The 19,819-nt window shown below is 39.7% G+C and overlaps 1 protein-coding gene across 1 annotated transcript in view; it reads left to right on the top strand.

Moving 5' to 3' along the window:
• PLPPR1 (phospholipid phosphatase related 1) overlaps nt 1-19,819 on the top strand; it is a gene marked incomplete at both ends in the record, with an annotated part of 117,734 nt that overhangs the window by 77,771 nt on the left and 20,144 nt on the right. The window contains one exon of the mRNA XM_082657434.1: nt 8,686-8,818. Coding sequence (XP_082513560.1) covers nt 8,686-8,818 — 133 coding nt within the window. The remainder of the gene's footprint in view (nt 1-8,685; nt 8,819-19,819) is intronic.

Here is a 19,819-nt window from a genome sequence, read left to right as displayed (position 1 = left end):
GTGAGCAATGGCGGGACAGGAAGCAGAACTCCCCTGATGCTCAGGGACGTCTCCTGGGAGCAAGGAGCCATGTTTACTTCTGCCCCTTCCTGGAGAGATATGGGGTATCCTAAGCAGTCTTTTTTGGGCCACTTGAACACGGCTCCCAAGTGCCTAGCTCAGCACACCCCCTGCCCCTGAGTGTGCATCCTTCATTATCCTCACACTGCAGTCATCCTGTCTCAGGCCTGATCTGTCAGGAAAGGGAGGAATCCCAGTTGTGGCTTTGCCCCCAGTAATTGTGTGACCTCTGCTAAGGCATGTTCCCTCTGTGGGTTCGATTTCTCATCCGCAAAAGGTGGGGCTGGGCTAAATGATCTCCAAGATCTTTCTGGTTCTAATATTCCTTGAGAGATGAAAAAAGAACCTTCTAATTGGAAGACTCCAAATGTCAGATTCCCAACTCCCTAGGCTCTCCTGACTTTCTTTCGGGAGTTCAATCTGTGCCTGGCCAGGCGTTTCACAGAATGGGAGAGAGAATGGGAGAGAGAATGGGAGAGAGAATGGGAGAGAGAATGGGAGAGAGAGAGAGAGAATGGGAGAGAGAGAGAGAGAGAGACAGAGAGAGAGAGAGAGAGAGAGAAAGAGACAGAGAGACAGAGAGACAGAGAGACAGAGAGTGTGTGTGTGTGTGTGTGTGTGTGTGTGTGTATGCATGCACGCGCACGCATGCTCCTTCTTAAACCCATTTCCTATTTTCCCTGTAGTAGAAAGAAAGCAAGACTCCTCGGGGGTGACTTATGTGACACAAACTAATGGCAATTCTCAAAAAAGGTAGTTCAACCTGGACTCGTCCTTGGTGCTCTGTGTATTCTCTAGCACAGGGGTCCCCAAACCCCAGGCCGCGGACCGGTATCGGTTGTCAGCCTGTTAGGAACCGGGCCGCACAGCAGGAGGTAAGCGGAGGGCAAGCCAGCGAACCTTCCTCTGCCGCTCCCCATTGCTCACATTACCGCCTGAACTTCCCCCCCTCATCCGTGGAAAAACTGGCTTCCACAAAACTGGTCCCTGGTGCCAGAAATGTTGGGGACCACTGCTCTAGCACATTAACCACAGAAAAACCTACCACCCTAAACTGCCGTGTGCCTCCAAGGATGGGCGCCGCTTGCAGGGACACACAAGAAAGGCATGAGGGAAGAGACTGCCGTGGGTTTGACCTGTCATTTCCTATTTCTCCTTTTGTGCTTCGCTGTCAGAAAGCATCAGCATCATGTTGAGGCAAGGCCACACAGGAGAAAGCTGTACAGGGACTTAGGAAAGGTTAGAGCTTGGGGGATTTATTGTGTCCGGAATGATTTAGCCAAAAGTGTTGGCCACACGTCCAAGAAACCGCAGGGTGCATTCTGACCAATGTGGAAACCCTGGCTAACAACTGCCTCCGGCCCCCTGAATAAACTCTCGGACTCAGAGTCAAAGGCAGAGAGCCTGTTTGGAGAAGAGGATTTAACCCGGTGGAGAATCTGATTGACCCTTATTTTATCTCAGCCCCAGCACCCCAGGCATGAGAAAATAGCTAGTAAACCTTTTTTTGGCTTCACAACAAAGTGATGGGAGTATTTAGAACTGAAGCAGCAGAACGTTTGACACCCAGCCTGAGAGAATTGACACAGCTCACAGTTTGTGTGCAAGTGGGCACGCGCACACACACAAGACTCATCTAGAATTTGCTGGGAAAGGAAGAGACAAGCATAATTTGATAGAAAGGCACAATCTGGAGGAAACTGCGACTCTTCACCTGGGGGTTTCTGGGCCATAAGCTCTGCAGTGAATACAAAAGCTCAGTGCACAGCGTGGATCAGAGAGTGGGCCCCGGGTAAATGCACATCTGCTGCCTGGCTGGCGAGGGACGCAGCTGCCAGAGCAAAGGAGACAGTGTGGGCGCCTGTACTGAACAGCCTCATCTGTTGAAACCCCTTTTTAACACTTCATCATTCACATCTTTTTCCCTTTTGTACATTATCTCATGACTTTTTTTTTTTTTTTTTACCGTGAACACATTTTCTTTGTTGCAAATGTACTTAGTCATTACAATTGACATTTTTTTCTGGGAAAGGGTTATAGATAGCCTCATTAATTGTTGTGGATTTCCTATTTACTATCCATGCGGCAGATGAGTGCTCCAAATTCCCTTACAGATTATTTTTTCCCTTAACATCGTCCCACGGAGAGACTTGCTTACCACCTTTGAGATGCCCCTTTTAAGGATTGGTGAATAGATGATAGTGTTAGGAGCTTTAAGAATTTGTTTCTTGAAAAGACTACTGTTTGCCTAAAATTGTGTGATGGTCAGTTTACTTGGTGATCACAATGCATTTTAGTTTTTACTAAGAGCAGTATTTTAGCTAACTCATTTTAAATTCCCATTTCTCTTGCATCCACCGTCCAGAAAGGAAAAAAAAAAAAAGGGCTCAAGAGAATACCCTCCTTTGGAAATGTAGCATCCCACCTTGGTGTTGCATTATATAGCAAGTGTCAACTTAAGAGCGTTTTGAATAGGTAGATGCCACCCCTGGATTAAGACCAGTAATGACACTGCAATCCACAAAACATTTATTATGTGAGTTGCTGAATGATTTCCAAAACGCCATCATCCACGTGGCCTTAATTCTATTGAAGCGTTCAGCTTTGAAAGGCACAGAAGTGTCTAGAGCTGAATTCCTCTATTTACACTTAGCTGTGATAAAGCAGAAGTCAAGAGTTCTTGAACCAAGCACAGCTCAGCAGGTCAGAGGACCAGAACCTCTCTGCACATCTGGGTTGTCACCGGCACTCATCAGGAAAGATGAAAGCAGAGCATTTAGACGTCAGCAGCCAGGACTGGCAGCATAGTCTGGACATTTAAAATCCCCTGGGTCACTTTTAAACAAAATCTACGGCAAAAACCATGCCTGCCTTTCTTGGAAATGCTCACGAGTAAAGAATCTTCCCAAGGAGGATATTGGAAGCATCTAAAAATCCCTGGGACTGAAATCTCTGAAGCTACTTAGACATTAATATTGAGAAGTATGCAAAGAACGCTCTCCTCTTCCTCAGAGCATGACACACAGAAATCCAGGGAGGAGCTACTAGCCTCTGCTGTCCTTAGGCACACAGGTAACAGAGGTATCAGGCAATGTGACGACTCTGGAGCAGGCTGCGTCCACTTTGCTTTTAGGGAAGATTACTCGGTGAGGGCAAAGCCCCATGGGATTTTAAAAGTGAATGAAGGCTGAAGGAAGAAGCATTGCAAGAAACTACACTGACCCTGGAGAGCTTAACCAACAGGAGAGAAATTAAAGCCCAATTACATGATTTCAGTTCCCTTAATCAACCCTCTCTTGTCAGTTCCTATCATAAAGGCAAAGATGTTGGAGCTGGAAAAGCAACTTAAAGTTCTCCTAGTCCAACAGATAAGAAACTGACAGATGAGAAACTAGGCCCAGAGAGGTCAAGCAAGTGGTCCAAGATCGAATATCTGGTTAGGGGCAGAGCAGAGCTATGTTTTCTTAATCCAGGACAATTTTTCAAGCAATTTCAATACACATTCTTGCCTAGACCGACCAGTAAGTGACAGCAACAAACATTCTTTGAGCACCTATAGATGTTTTGACATACATTTCCTAATACTCTCAATAATTTTCTGATATAGTTATTACCCTCATGTTCAAAGTCATGAACAAAAGAAAAGCAGAAGCTCAGAAAGGTTCAGTTACCTGCCCAAAGTCACATCAAGAAGGGAGGGAGCTGAGATTTCAACTCAACAGCCCACATTCAAGAAACAGAGCAATGACTCTGATATTGCCAAGTACCAGAGCTACAACTAGCATATGTGTGAACCCAAAACATATATTCCAGGAATTCTAGACACCTTTATGATGACAGCCACATAGAACATGCAGTGAGTCCCCCTTACAATATGAAATTATAATACATCTTCCAGTGACTTTTTCTGCAGATTTTATATTTTGAAATCTGAACACTATCCCCTAAATATTTTACATTTATATCACTTACTTATGACTTATCAGATCTCCTTTAAAGATTGTAAAGAAGTGAAGTCTGCAAGATAACACACCAAACTGATGTATTACATTCCAGGGTTATTTGCTTATTTGCCATTTGGGTTTCCATATTTGAAAGACAAATTTATCAAGTTATCCTCACTAAAAGTATATTTACTGTTATCTAAGTGTCTTAGGTCATGTCACTTGTGATTGTAGCCAGCATAGCTGGGGGATGAGAGATGCACCAATGGAATTCACTTGCTGTTTGTTCATGGCCAGGTCTAGAGTTTGGCCTTGATCATTTCTCACCAGAGGGTATGCTCATTTGCTATGAGTGATAGGATGCTTGTTAGCCAACAATTTGAAAGGCCGTAATAGGCAGGACAGCCAGGGCCGAACACATGGAGAGTCCCACATGTCCCAGCTGCTCTCTGAAAAGAGTGGTGGATAGAGGCAGAGTGGGTGTGGCAAAGATACAGATGGAGGAACCCAACCATTGCCAGAACCAGAGTCATAAATCTGCCAGTGGGTAGACGGCTTCCAACATCGGCTGGGGCCAGGCAGGAAAGAAAAGAGACCCCTACCTTTATCAAGCAGAATCTTCCCTCTCTCTCTCCCTCTCTCTCCAAGCAGAAACAGGCCCTGTATGAGACTGTGGAACCCAGTGGATGGAGAAATAGCACCCTGAGTGTGATCAGAGAAACGCAGTGAAATGAACATCCATGAAGCCCATTCACTGAGATCTAAGAGCTGGATTATTTTATCAGCAACCTTTATGTCCATCACAGTCTGAACTGGATGGACCAGGAATACTGTCCTACCTTGAAGTTATAAAATGACCCCCTTCCTTTCTTTCTTCCTTCCTTATGTAAACATTATTACTTAATATACTCAAAGTATTATGTCGGTAATTAGATATATAGGTTAGCATATATCCTTGCTCTGATTTTTTTCTTTTGTATTTCATACCTCAATTGTGATTTGAATATTGTTGACCAATAGTATCAATTCTTGTTTTTGGTTTGTTTGTTGATTTTTGGTTTTTTTTATTTGGCCGCGGGGCTCTTTTAGTTGCGGCGTGTGGGATCTAGCTCCCTGACCAGGGATCAAACCCGGGCCCCCTGCATTGGGAGCATGGAGTCTTAACCACTGGACCACCAGGGAAGTCCCAATAGTATCAATTCTTATACTGCTTATCACCTTTGACATGAGAGTCTTAGGACATTTTACTTACGGATTTATTTGAGCCCCGTACCCTTTTCACATGACACGTTTTGTTTGGTGTGCCTCGGAGTGATTTTGTTTAGATCTGTGTGTATGTGTGCACATGTGTATTTTCTTTTTTTACATCTTTATTGGAGTATAATTGCCTTACAGTGGTGTGTTAGTTTCTGCTGTATAACAAAGTGAATCAGTTATATATATACATATGTTCCCATATCTCTTCCCTCTTGCGTCTCCCTCCCCCCTACCCTCCCTATCCCACCCCTCTAGGCGGTCACAAAGCACCGAGCTGATCTCCCTGTGCTATGCGGCTGCTTCCCACTAGCTATCTACCTTACGTTTGGTAGTGTATATATGTCCATGCCACTCTCTCACTTTGTCACAGCTTACCCTTCCCGCCCCCCATATCCTCAAGTCCATTCTCTAGTAGGTCTGTGTCTTTATTCCTGTCTTACCCCTAGGTTCTAACAAGAACATGTTTTGTGCAGATTTTCTCTCACGTTTTCTTGCTTTTTTGCCTCTTGTGTGAGTAGTGACAACCTTCAGTAAAGTAAATTTAGTTTAAAAGAGATACTTTACTTTGTATTCGTTAATCCTTAATTTTTTACTATATTCCTAAGCAATACAGCAAAAATTGCATGCTTTCTGGTCCATATTGGGAATTTCCTGCAGAGAAATCTTCGGAGAAGTTAAGATCAGAGGGTTCTACCCATACATAGGTACTCTAAAGATTTAGTCTTTTATTCATTCAACAAATATTGATTGAATCTACTATATACCAGTCCCTGTTCTAGTTACCATGCAAGGAAGGGCAAGTCTTTCCCATAAGGACATCATAGTCAAATGAAAAGGGACATACAGACAATAATTGCAATTAATTGGGTAGATGTCAGGAGAGAGATCTGTGTAATATGTTGTGGGAACAATGACAAGGCAGGATCTCCCTTTTCCCGAGGGGACCTGGCAAAGTTTCTTTACAGTCTACCTCGTTAAACCTGTATTCCAAAAAACCTGCATTAATCTGATACGCTTAATTCATTCAACATTGAATAACTACTATGTACCTTACACTGGGCTATACCCTGGGGACATAACCGGAATAAGACATGTGGGACATCCCATAACAAGGAATAAAAATGATAGCATGTAATCGTACTATCATTGTAATTTGTGATAGAAATGGAAAGGAGAAACACAAGGTAAGAGACTCACGTACAACATGAATGCCTAAGCTAGTCTGTGGGAGCAGAGAAAGCTCCCTCAGGGAAATACTATTTCATGTACCCGACTATGCATGAATTTATCCCCATCTGTTCACTGAGATAAAGAACAGTAATGCAGTGCCGTCATTGCAGTGGGGACAAACAAAGCCCCTTGGCACCTTGTTTTGGCAGAGATAGGTCTAATGAGAAGAGAGGGAGGGCTGAGTTCTTGAAACTATTCAAATATTTTCACCTGACAGAGCATCAACTCATTGTTAATTCCAAGGGATGTCAGGCACAAAATATTCTTAGACATACATAGACAGCACCTGCCAAGGTGATCCATGCTGGCCCATCATTTGTCTGTCTGACCCTGAACTCAGTCACTTCCTGCCAACTTCCATCCCATTCTGACTTGCCCATAGTTCTATTTCCATTACACCATTCTATCTTGTACTTTAATATCATCTACATTTTTTAGTGTTTAAAGCATATTGCATTTGTTTTCTATGTTGTCAACGTTAAACACAAATTCAACAAATATTTTATTGCATCACTGCTGAGTAAAAGTGTAGCAGTTAAGAGAAAGGACTCTGGAGCCAGGTTTTCCTGGCTTCAGAGCTAGGATTCGTGACGACCTTGTACAAATTATTTAACCCCTCTACGCCTCAGGTGTCTTATCTGTACAATGGGATAACAGTATTTATTTATAGACCACCTGCTAGAGCTGCTTCAGACACTGTCTGGCTGTGTGTGGCCAAGTCCCTGAGACTTTCGGGTTCCTCCCTCATAAAAGGAAGGGGAAAACATCTGTAGACGATTCCAGTTTTACTATTCTATAGCTTAACTTCCATCTCTCATGTGCCATTCATGACGGCATCTTGATCCATCTAAACAGATATTCTATAATGATAGGAAGAGTATAAGGCATAGGAATTCTTAAAACATTGATGAAGTTTATCTAAAACCACAAGCACACACATAGCAAAGAAGAACAATTATAAGATCACATTCTTCTGGGGAAATATTGAAATGAGGGTTCAGAAAATAAAAGTGGCATATGATGTGGTGGGAACTGTGGACTTTGGAACCCAGTTGTACTGAATACCAATCCCAGTGCCTCCACATGCCAGTTGTATGCTCTGGAGGGTAAGTTACTTAACTACACTGAACTTTCATTCTTCACCAGTAAAGCAAAGGTAATACTACCAACACTAGGGATTTTGTGACCATGAAAACTATTATGATAAAGTGCTTGACATCCAGTTTGCGATAGATGATGGTAATTATTAACTTTTTATTCACTGAAGGTTCTCAGTCTTCAGCCGCGGCAGTGTCAAAGTTGGTGACAACTTCCCTCATGCCAGATCCTTATTTTAAATGGGAATACAGTGCACTGGGTGCTATAAGCATAATGAAGAAATATAAGATATGGTCCCTGTCATCAGGAAGCTTACAATGTACACAAAGGCGTTATGATTTAAATGGTAATATACACGTATTAGTTCAAGATAACAAGAGGTGCCAATCATAAAGGTGTGACAGTCAACCAGTTCAGAGTAGGAGAATATTGATCAGGCAAATGTGTTCAAATAAAGATGGTAGTATTGCCACGTAATGAAGTAATATTGCGATGGATGCGTATAATGCCCTACTGGGCTGTCCCAGTCATTCCGCATCATTGCAATGCACACATTCAGTTAAAAATATTCAAGGGCTTCCCTGGTGGCGCAGTGGTTGAGAGTCCGCCTGCCGATGCAGGGGACACGGGTTCGTGCCCCAGTCCGGGAAGATCCCACATGCCGCGGAGCGGCTGGGCCCGTGAGCCATGGCCGCTGAGCTTGCGCGTCTGGAGCCTGTGCTCCTCAAAGAGAGAGGCCACAACAGTGAGAGGCCCATGTACCGCAAAAAAAAAAAAAAAAAAAAAAAATTCAAATCCAGCCTGAGTGAGCCCTATCATAGATTCTATTATTCAATTTATTATTTCAACTTAGGTTTCATATGACTTTAGAATTTAATATTATAGCCTGAAATCTATCTGAAATTATCAATTATTGCTTTCTCTAATTCTTTTGAAGAGTTAACTGCAAATTACTATTTAACTCTCCATCCCTCCAACGTGATATCTTCTAATATAATTGTGAAGCCTCAGAAGTTTTGAGTTTTTTCTTAAGCTAGTGGGTCTCTTTTATCAGACAGCTATCCAACTTGACAATTCTTCAACATTCCTTTTCCAGATTTTTATTGGTGAGCTATCCATGTATTTCATAAAGTCAACCAGAGAATCTCTGATCGCCCAGGAGAAAACAATTCTGACCGGAGAATGCTGTTACCTGAATCCCTTACTCCGAAGGATCGTAAGATTCATAGGTGAGTACAAGGGCATGTTGGACTAAGCCCTCGCTTATAGGTAAAACTTACTAAACTTACTGAAGATGAACACACTTGATAAAATAACCTAAGCTATGGAAGCATCAACTTTAAAAGCAAGAGTTGTTTTGGGGATTTTCCAGGAAGTACAGAAATTGAGCCTGATCCTGGTGCCAAGCCAAATTTTTGATCCTTAAAGTGAAGCAATACTTATTAAATTGTTTTACAAATGATTTCAACTTTGATTTTTTCTTCCTACACAATACTTATCTGAGATTCCCTTGGGACATATATTTTAATATTGACTGGATATTGCCATATACCCTTAAGCTGAGTCAGGCAAGGGGGTACAGCATCAGGGGACACCAGTAAAATGAACTAGAAATAATCAACTTTCCTGACAAAACTTTCCTACCCAGTAACTTTGTTATGCAGGGAACTTTAAATAAAGTATGGAAAATCTAATCCATCAGGTCTTAAAAAGAATGCCTTTCCAAAGTTGGAAAACAAATAGTTTTATTAGTGTTCACGATGAGGAATAATTAAGACGTTTTCTATAACCCTCCTTCTAGGACTTTTATAAAAATCCTGAGGGTATATGGATAATGATTATAAATATGGGAATGAATGTGTATGTGAGTAAAGGTAGGAATATAGATCTCTCAGAGTTCCTACACGGTGAGTACTCAGTAACTATTAGTGTTCTAATGAGATCCTGCAAATACCTACTGGTCAGGTGTTCATGGGAGCCAGGATAAAACTCTGAAAGTATCAACATGGTGCTAAAACAAGCCATGATACCATTTAGAACATATGGAACTGACAACTGAGAAAGTGAGGGCCAGAACACAACTCCTTTGCTTATCCTTAATCCTTTACTTCCTGTTATAGAAAAGGGTCGAATTTCCTCAAGTCATGAGCAAATGATCATATCAAAATCAAATATGCAGTAACTTCACACACCCCTATGTTCACAGCAGCACTATTTACAATAGCCAAGACATGAAAACAACCTATATGTTCATTAACAGATGAACGGATAAAGATGTGGTACATATACACAATGGAATATTACTCAGCCATTAAAAAGAATGAAATAATGCCATTTGCAGCAACATGGATGGACCTAGAGATTATCCTACTAAGCCAGAAAGAGAAAGACAAATACCATATGATATCACATATAAATGAAATCTAAAATATGACACAAATGAACATATCTATGAAACAAAAACAGACTTACAGACATAGAGAACAGACTCATGGTTGTGGGGTGGGGGGCGGAGGGAAGGACTGGGAGTTTGGGGTTAGCAGATGCAAACTAGTATATATAGGATGGATAAACAACAAGGTCCTACTGTGTAGCGCAGGGAACTGTATTCAATATCCTGTGATAAACCATAATGGAAAAGAATATGAAAAGAATATATATGTATAACTGGATCACTTTGCTGTACAGCAGAAATTAAACACAACATTGTAAATCAACTATACTTCAATAAAAATTTTAAAAAATATGCAGTAACTTCTAACATTGGCATGGGAGTTAGGGAAGTAGTAGAGTGGGAAGGCTAGGAAAACCTAAGTTAAAAGAAGTAACCCTTAACATTAAAATAGTCTTCGGCATTTACTGATGGTATTTGCAGAATGACCTGTGGGCGTCTGCAGTCGGCTCATTGGGTATACCCTCATCCATATGATGTCACGTCTATCTAGTCTACTCATTCCAAACGATGGTGCCTTTCAAAGACATCCAGAGTTTGGTCACCTGCTACCAGAGTGGCTTCAAGGAAGACAAGAGGAGAGGCGAGAATATTTATTATACAGAACACTGGACTAGACACTTTATAATTTCGTTTGATCCACCCAACACCCTATAAGGTAGGTTATAGTTCTAACTGTGCAGATGAAGAATATGATATAAAATGGGATAAAGTAACTGTTCCCAAGGACTGTGAGTGTGTGGGTAAGGCTAATAATGCCTGTATTAGGGATCTTCTAAGCATGAAAAATACTATGATAAAGTGCCTGACACCCAGTTTTCAATAGATGATGGTAATTATTAACTTTTAAGTTTTCATTCCATGATTTTGCTTTCCGTGGTTTCAGTTACTCACAGTCAGCCAAAAATATTAAATGAAAAATTACAGAAATAAACAATTCATAAGTTTTAAATCATGCTCCATTCTGAGTATGATGAAATCTTGTGCCATCCTGCTCTGTCGTGAATTATCCCTTTGTCCAAATTATCTCACCCATCGGTCACTTAGAGGCCGTCTGGTTATCAAATCAACTGTCATGATATGGCAGAGCTTATGTTCAAGTAATCCTTAGTTTACATAATAATGGCCCCAAAGCACAAGAGTAGTGATGCTGGCAATTTGGATATGCCAGAGAGAAGCCGTAAAGCACTTTCTTTAAGTGAAAAGGTAAAAGTTCTCAGTAAGGAAAGAAAAAAATCACATGCTGAGGTTGAACAGTAAGAACAAATCTTCTGTTTGTGAAATTGTAAAGAAGAAAAAAGTAATACATGCTAGTTCTGCTGTCACACGTCAAACTGCAAAAATTACAGCCACAGCCATGGTAAGTGCTTAGTTAAGATAGAAAAGGCATTAAATTTGTGCAATAAGATATTTCGAGAGAGAGAGATTACATTCACCTTTAATTACAGTACATTGTTATAATTGTTCTATTTTGTTATTAGTTATTGTTGTTAATATCTTACTGTACTTAATTTCTAAATTAAACCTTATTATAGGTATATATGTATTAGAAAAACATAGTATATGTAGGATTTAGTATGATCCACCGTTTCAGGCATCTACTGGGGGCGGGTCTTGGACCATACCCCCGTGGATAAGGGGGGACTACTGTAATTTATGATCCCTTGGAGAGCAGGGACTATATCTTTTTCACTTTGTATCAACAGCATATTGCAAAATGCCTGGCACATAGTAGGTTTTCCATAATTTTTTTGGAGGAGTAAAGAGCAAAAACTAAACTCTGTTAAATCATAGATTTGCCTAAAATTGCTTCCAGAAATGCTGATTCTTAAATATTCATTTGCCTCCTGTTTAATTAACTTTATTACCTTTCTTCAGCTTAGTTCTAAAAGATTAGGGTACATAAATAAGGCAATTTCTAAGAGAAAGTCAAAAGTCTATTCTGACTTTTCATATAGGAGAGTTGAAGATGGGGGGAGGGGTCTATCTTGAGATGGGTAACTTAGTATGTGTGGATTAAATTTTTCCATAAGAGAAAAAAACATATTACTTGAAGTAAAGATCCTTTATATGGAGATGTTTCCTTTGAAAAAATTAAAGTAAAATAAGGTAATAAAATGCATTAGAAACGTTATTGTAAAGGTCTTAACAGTCTTTTTATTCTAGCCCAGTAGCCACCAAAATACACACCATGCAGTTGGCATTAGAAAATAACAACTGTTTCAGCTAACTATTCTAATTAAGCTGAAATGGCATGACTTTGCTCTTGCAGTTTATGTAATTATTCTAGAACCCATTATCAACAGTGTTACCCAACAAATACAATCAGCTTCGCATCACAAAAATAGTCAGTGGACTAGCAAAATATTTTTTAAAAAAATAATGCTTTATGCTGACAAGGATGAGAAAAAACTTGGGATTCTAGTACAAGTCTAGTGAGACTAAGTTGATATACCCTTTCTGCACAGCAATTTGACAATATATTTCAGTAGCCTTAAAATAAGCCTCCTTTTTAACCCAAAATCCTACTTCAAATAATCTTTCCTAAGGAAATGATCGGAAATGTAAATTAATTTTTATGGACTAAAATTATTTTGTCATAACATAAATTAGAAATATCAATAATATAATTTTTACAAATAATGCTAACCATAAGGTACAATCTCAGAAAATGGTATTAAGAATTTTTAATGAAAGGGGAAATATTCATGTTATCACACTGTGGAAAAAGTCAAGACACTAGGAACCTATGATTATTTCTAAATAAAAAGAATGCAACATGATACATACGTGTGTATATGTATCTGAACATGTATTTGTGTGTGTATGTATCTGTGTGTGTGTACATGTATCCCATAGAAAAGAGACTGAAGAAATGTAGAAGTTAACTGTTGTTATTCCTGAATTGTACGTTAATGGGTGAATAATTTTATTTTTTGCTTTTTATTCTATAATTTCCAATTTTTTAAATCATAAATATGTATAATTTTAAAATCAGTAAAAGAGCTAGACATTTTGGGAGGAGTGGCAAAAATAGAGGCTATCCCAAAGGATGGCCAAGTCCTTTAACACAGTGTTTGGCGTCGAAAGCAGAGCTGAAAGTGGCACCTTGGCTCTCGAATTCCCTGTCTTCTCTAGGCTATGTGGCAGGGACTTGAACAGATAGCCCCTCACCCCACCCCACAGAGTCAAAGTAAATTTTAACTGAGAAAATGGCAATAGCCAAGTCAAAAGGAAAACAAGCAAATTAAACCATCTCTTCCTGTAGACAAATGCTAATTGTGTTGACCTTGACAGAGAGGATTGAATTCCTCTGATTCACAAATCCAACAATAAATTTTTTCCCCAAGGTTCTCATCATTATAAGGAGGATGAAATAGACTCACAGACATAGAAAACAAACTTATGGCTACCAAAGGGGAAAGGGCAAGGGGGATAAATTAGGAGTTTGGGATTAACAGATACACACCACTACATATAAAATAAGCAACAAGGATTTACTGTATAGCACAGGGAACTGTATTCAACAACTTGTTATTACAATAACCTATAATGGAAAAGAATCTGAAAAATATATATATATATAAAAAACTGAATCACTTTGCTGTATACCTGAAACTAACACAATATTATAAATCAACTATACTTCCACAAATAAACAAACAAACAAACAAAAAGAGGATGCCTGGTCTCCCAGGCTTTAGCTATAAACCCTCATAGTTAACTTCTGTAACCATTTCTAAACTGTTGTATAATTTCTCACACTGCGTTACATGATGTGGGAAGGGAGGAAAGAAATTGCCTGAAGTAACAAATTTTACCAACGTTTTATCAAAACAAATGTGGTCAAGTTAGTGACACATATGTAAGGCTTCTCCCTTTCCTCACTTTTCCCTCTCCATTCCTTCCCTTCCTACATCAGTTCCTTTGGTATGCATTAAATTGAACAACAACCATACACAGATTTAAGTTCTCAAAAGAGATAAACCTGTACATTCTCTTTTCAGCAACAAAGACAAAATAAGGAAGTCATATTTAAATTCTTTTCATTCACAAATATACTTGAGTAATCATATTCTTGTAAATATTAACTTTTTACTTTAATACTGAAAGCATGAATAAAAAGCATTAGAATTCCATGAGGGTTTTTGGTTTGTTTGCCGTCTTGAATAACTTTCTTTTGAGTTAAAGAAAAAACTGATCCAGATATACCAAGATTAGATTGTCTTTTGGCACCTAAAATAGCCTGTCATCCAGAAACTGCTTATTATGGGCTTTTCATTTGGGATCACACAGTTGCTCCATTATTACTTCCAATAAAAATTTAATTAAATACCAAGCAAGTCTTAGGCCATTTAGGTCAGGTCTAAGGATTAGGTAGCACTGGACAGAATAGAAAGTACCATGGTAAACGTTAATTCATGTAACGCTAATTGCCATAAATTGTGATCTAAATGAAGCACGAATATTTTAAACGCAGCCTCAAAGGTCACAGTGTTTTATGGTTGTAAGAATTCATACCCTGAGACAAGCTCAGCCTTTTCAAGAACTAGAAAATCCTTCTCAATTTTGAAAGTCATTTAGATGTACTTTATCTGAAAGAAGACTCCATTTGATTCAGTCAGTCCATTTCTACTTGCATTCAGCATTTATAATTATAAATGGGGGGGGGGACTGATCGTATTTTCAACCTTCAACAAGTAATTTTTTGGGCATGTACCATATGCAAAACACTGATTAAGGTGTTGAGGACATATTACTGAACCAAACAGAGATTTATTTGCTCTTATTGAATTTATATTCTAGTGGGGGAAGCCAGGCATTAAACTAAAAATCATAAATCATATGTAAATCATAGTGTTTGTGAGAAGGTAAGTGTTATGGGGGAAAATAATGTAGAAAAAGGAAATAAGGGGGTTGTGGAGGCAGATATGCAATTTTAAATGGGAAGGGAAAGGCTGCCCTACAATGAGAATTGTCTAGAGTTGGCAGTGACTTCATAGCAGGACAGTGACCATCCCAGGAAACTGGGCGCCCAGGGAACTAGGCCAGCTCCATGTGCTGACTGTGGAAGTTGACCTTGACTGCCTAGTCTAAAATCAGTTGCAGTGCCCAGGCACCCGACTTTAGTTCCGAGTCCAGAGGCTGGACATTAAAGGAGAAATGTCAAAAGCAAGGCAGGGCATGGGCCTATAAGTTGATGGAGATATTTCTAGAACTCAGCAACAAGAACAAGATTTGAAGCCTAGGTAGATAGATGAGGAGGAGAAAGCCAGGATGGATCTTAGGGGATAAAGGGAACCTCAGTTTCTGGACCCCATGAGCAGCCAAGCCACCAGACTTTGAGACGAAGATGTTTGGTGCTTCCCACTAGGGACCAGGAGTGGCTCTGGACGCAGGGAGGGGAGGCATGCTGAGGCTGGGAGCCTTGGCTGACTTCAAAGGCACAACCAGGGGTCAAGCTCTGCTCAGGTCTCAAGAAGCTGTGATGAGGCTGCTCTTGGTTGCTCTGCTCAGTGCAGAGAACAAGTCTGCTCCTCTTTGAATGTCATCCTCACTGAACCAGAGCATTACAGACCCAAACAAGACTCCTGGCCCAGAACTCTGTAAGTTACTCTAATTGTCAAGAGGAAAGTTATTTAGTCATGAAACTCAAGTGACCCTTTTCTGAGGGCCCTTCCCAGCACCAGTGTTTAGAGGCTGGACTCAAATAAAAGGTCTAACTGAGCTGCTTAGGACTAACTATAAGGACAAGTAAAGATTGATGCTTAAGGACTAACTAAAAGGACTAAAGATTGCTGCTTTCTCTAGCACTTTTCACATTAACCAGTGCAAATTCACGGCATTTCAGTGAACTTATTTGCTGTAAAGCAGAGTTTCTCTACCTCAGCACTACTGACATCTTGGGCCAGTTAATTCTTTTCTGTATGGAGGAGGGGACATCCTACATTGTAGGGTGTAGGATGCATAGTAGCATTCCTGGCCTTTACGTACCAGATGCCAGTAACACCCCCTCCTCCATTAGTAACAACCAAAAATGTCTCCAAACATTGCAAAATGTCCCCTGGGGACAGGATCACCCTCCGTCGAAATCCACTGCTGTGAAGGTTTAAAAAAGTACTTCAGGGCTTCCCTGGTGGCGCAGTGGTTGAGAGTCCGCCTGCCGATGCAGGGGACGCGGGTTCGTGCCCCGGTCCGGGAGGATCCCACATGCCGCGGAGCGGCTGGGCCCGTGAGCCATGGCCGCTGAGCCTGCGCGTCCGGAGCCTGTGCTCCACAACGGGAGAGGCCACAACAGTGAGAGGCCCGCGTACCGCAAAAAAAACCTCTTCCTCTTCCCTTACCACGATGCGTAGTTATAGTAATGACACAGTGTTCTTTAAACACCATTGTATTGTAAAAAAGGTGCTTTATTAATACAAAAGATGAATAACACACAGAGTTGAATATGTTTGAGGTTGTTAGAATTATAGGGTTCTTATCCCTTTCCTCTGTTTTCAAAATAATTTTATAATCAACTTATTTGAATTACTGAGGATATCCACATCCCTCAGTTATAAAAATGAGTCCCTAATATCTACATAGATCTCACAATTTACGAAATGTTTTTTACAACTATTTTCTACGATTTGCGTTCATAACCCAGTAATTTAGGTCTATTTAAAACCTCTTTTACAGATAAAGTAACTGAGGTTCAGATTGATTTTAATAAAATCTGTTCTTCAGATTAAAACCATGACATCCAGACAAAATAGACTGCTGTCAGCCTTTGGTGTTTCTGTGACATACACAGGACAGACAGACCTAAGAATCTTGTTCTGTGAACCCTTGAAATTAACTATCCAAGGAACTGATGTATTTAATTCTGTCAGAAACTTCCTTTTGAAGCACAATATTTGATGTTTGTAGATCAATTTGCACTGATGGTGTTTGTATTATACTAGAAACAAAGTCAGATTCATTGCTAAATTGATGAGAAAAGTGCCTCATTCAATGATGACATATCTTAGGTATTCTATCGTCTTCTTGTTGGAAAATTATTGGCTAAAATATTGAGGAATTCTTGTTCTGTTGTGACAAGGCAAACATTTCATCGGGAGCATGTTCTAAATCCTTGCCTCTTCTCAGTGCGTGGGTGAGAACTAAAGTGCTTTTTTTCATGGCCTGACACCTACCCATATATTTTCTTAAGTACATGAAAATACAAGCTTAGAGGGTTGTGAATAAGAGTTTGGATTTAGAGCCATAACTACTTAGTGTCGAATCCCAGCTCTTCTACTTACTAGCTGTGTGAACTAGGTCAAGTTAATTGACCTCTCTGTGCCTCAATTTCCTCATCTGTGAAATGGAGATAACGGTGTCTACCTCAAAGAGTTGTGGTGAGAAGTAAATGAACTAATATTTCAAAGCATTTAGAATAATACCTAATACATACTAAACACAGTGTATTGGCTACATTATTATCATCATTACCTAGTATCCATGGCGATCTTATTTAGACATCTCATCAGCTCAGTACACTTTGCTAGGAAATGGGATGAACATGGTAACTGCAGATAAAACGTCTTCACTAGGAAACTTCTAGTTTGAATAAAACATGTTATGGAGGAAACATTTCACCATGTCTTCTTTTTCTAAAGAAATGGTTGTTTCCTGAAGGAAGGCTCTTCACAGCTGAATTGAGAGCACATTTGCAACAGCACAATTACTTTCTCCACTGAGATTTCCCACTAGGGAACTTGATGTGGCAAAAAGAAAAGCAAAAAGGAACTGTATTCATTTCTTTGTATCTTCTATTCCATTTGCAATGGTGCTTGGATCAAAGGTGTGATCTAGAATTAAGACCTGGTGATTGAATCAGAATGTACTTTGAGGAAAGTGAACATAAGAATTCCTTAGATGTCTCCCCTTCTGCTGTCAAAATGGTGACCACATGCCACTTGCTTGTACTTGTTTGTGTGGGATAAGATCTTCATCAATTTTCCCACTAAAATAAAGGCCAGGAATTGAGTTGAGAGTGTGTTTCCATGTTTTTTGAACATCGTTGTAGAACTACCACAAAAGATTCACAAAGCTGATTAACTTCTGAAAATGAGAAAACGTTCAACCATCCTTAATCTCACACAACACAGTTCTTGAATTCTCTTTCACTGCACTGTTTTGCTAACATAGACAGGAGAGCAGTCCTTTTTCAGAAATGTTTGATAAGAGGTTGAGAACATATGCTGAGGAAGGAGTAAGATTCCCCTCCCCTTTTCAGAGAGTACTATTACCAACCTAACCCAGATAACTTGTTTTTATGTCTTTTCCACTATCCTTTTTTTTTTTAATTCTATGTGTTAGTTTCTCCACATGAAAAATACGTAGGAGCCATGCTTTCATGTACCCATGCGTTAATATTTAAACTGACAACCATTGCAACTTCTCGTAATCAAAAACGGGGCAATTTGTCCCAAAGATGTGCATGTCTATGTAAAACTGTACCCAGGTGCATCATGATTTCCAATTTCTTGTCCTTTGCAAATGTCTACAGTAAGAAGTCTTTCCTGTATGTATAGCATAGATCATCAGACTCCAAATTAAGGTTCTTTTCTCATTCTTGCTGCATTGAAAATGGAGAGTGCTTTGATTTCCAAATTATGATTTACAAGTTTTCTGACTCCTGAGACACTTATAAAGCCCCAGTTTTCAATTATCCTGTTTGCTAAGGCGCCTAGCACTCTGCAGGATTTTGTGACACTTATTAAAAAGAAAAATGGTCTCTACATCACACATGCCAAGTGGTTTCATGTCAAACCCATGTTCAACAGAATCAGGGATGTGAGACACCAACATGAGTTAGAAAATTTGGACAAGTTCCTATGCTCTTTTACCTTCTTCTCCTGTCAATCTTCTCTGAAGTTTCTTCAGCAATTGATTCATGATTCCACAAATATTTGTTTGCTATGGACCAGGTTTGATACTAGGTGCTTGGATACAGTGTTGAACAAAAATAGATGTGTTCCCTGCTCTTTGGAGCTTGCATATTCTACAATCCTAATGGGAGAGATGGACATTACTGAATAATCACACATATAAATTTCCTACTGAGATAAGAGGTACAAAAAAGAAGCATAACGGTACAATACTAGTTTAAAATAGGAGTATTTTTTCCTACACACCTATGGTCAATTAATCTACAACAAAGGAGGCAAGAATATACAATGGAGAAAAGACAGTCTCTTCAATAAGTGGTGCTGGGAAAACTGGACAGCTACATGTAAAAGAATGAAATTAGAACACTCCCTAACACCATACACAAAAATAAACTCAAAGTGGATTAAAGACCTAAATGTAAGACCAGATACTATAAAACTCCTACAGGAAAACATAGGCAGAACACTCTTTGACATAAATTACAACAATATCTTTTTGGATCTGTGTCCTAGAGTAATGGAAATAAAAACAAAAATAAACAAATGGGACCTAATTAAACTTAAAAGCTTTTGCACAGCAAAGGAAATCATAAACAAAACGAAAACAACCTAGAGAATGGGAGAAAATATTTGCAAATGATATGACCAACAAGAGATTAATCTCCAAAATATACAAAGAGCTCATACAGCTCAATATCAAAACAAACAAACAACCCAATCAAAAAAATGGGCAGAGGGTTTCCCTTGTGGCACAGTGGTTAAGAATCCACCTGCCAATGCAGGGGACATGGGTTTGAGCCCTGGTCCGGGAAGATCCCACATGCAGCAGAGCAACTAAGCCTGTGCGCCACAACTACTGAGCC

Source organism: Grampus griseus, assembly GCF_964374135.1.
Source record: "Grampus griseus genome assembly, chromosome: 6".
Classification (NCBI taxonomy): Eukaryota; Metazoa; Chordata; class Mammalia; order Artiodactyla; family Delphinidae; genus Grampus; species Grampus griseus.
Note: the sequence above shows the minus strand (reverse complement) of the source record. Positions and strands in the feature narration are given on the sequence as shown.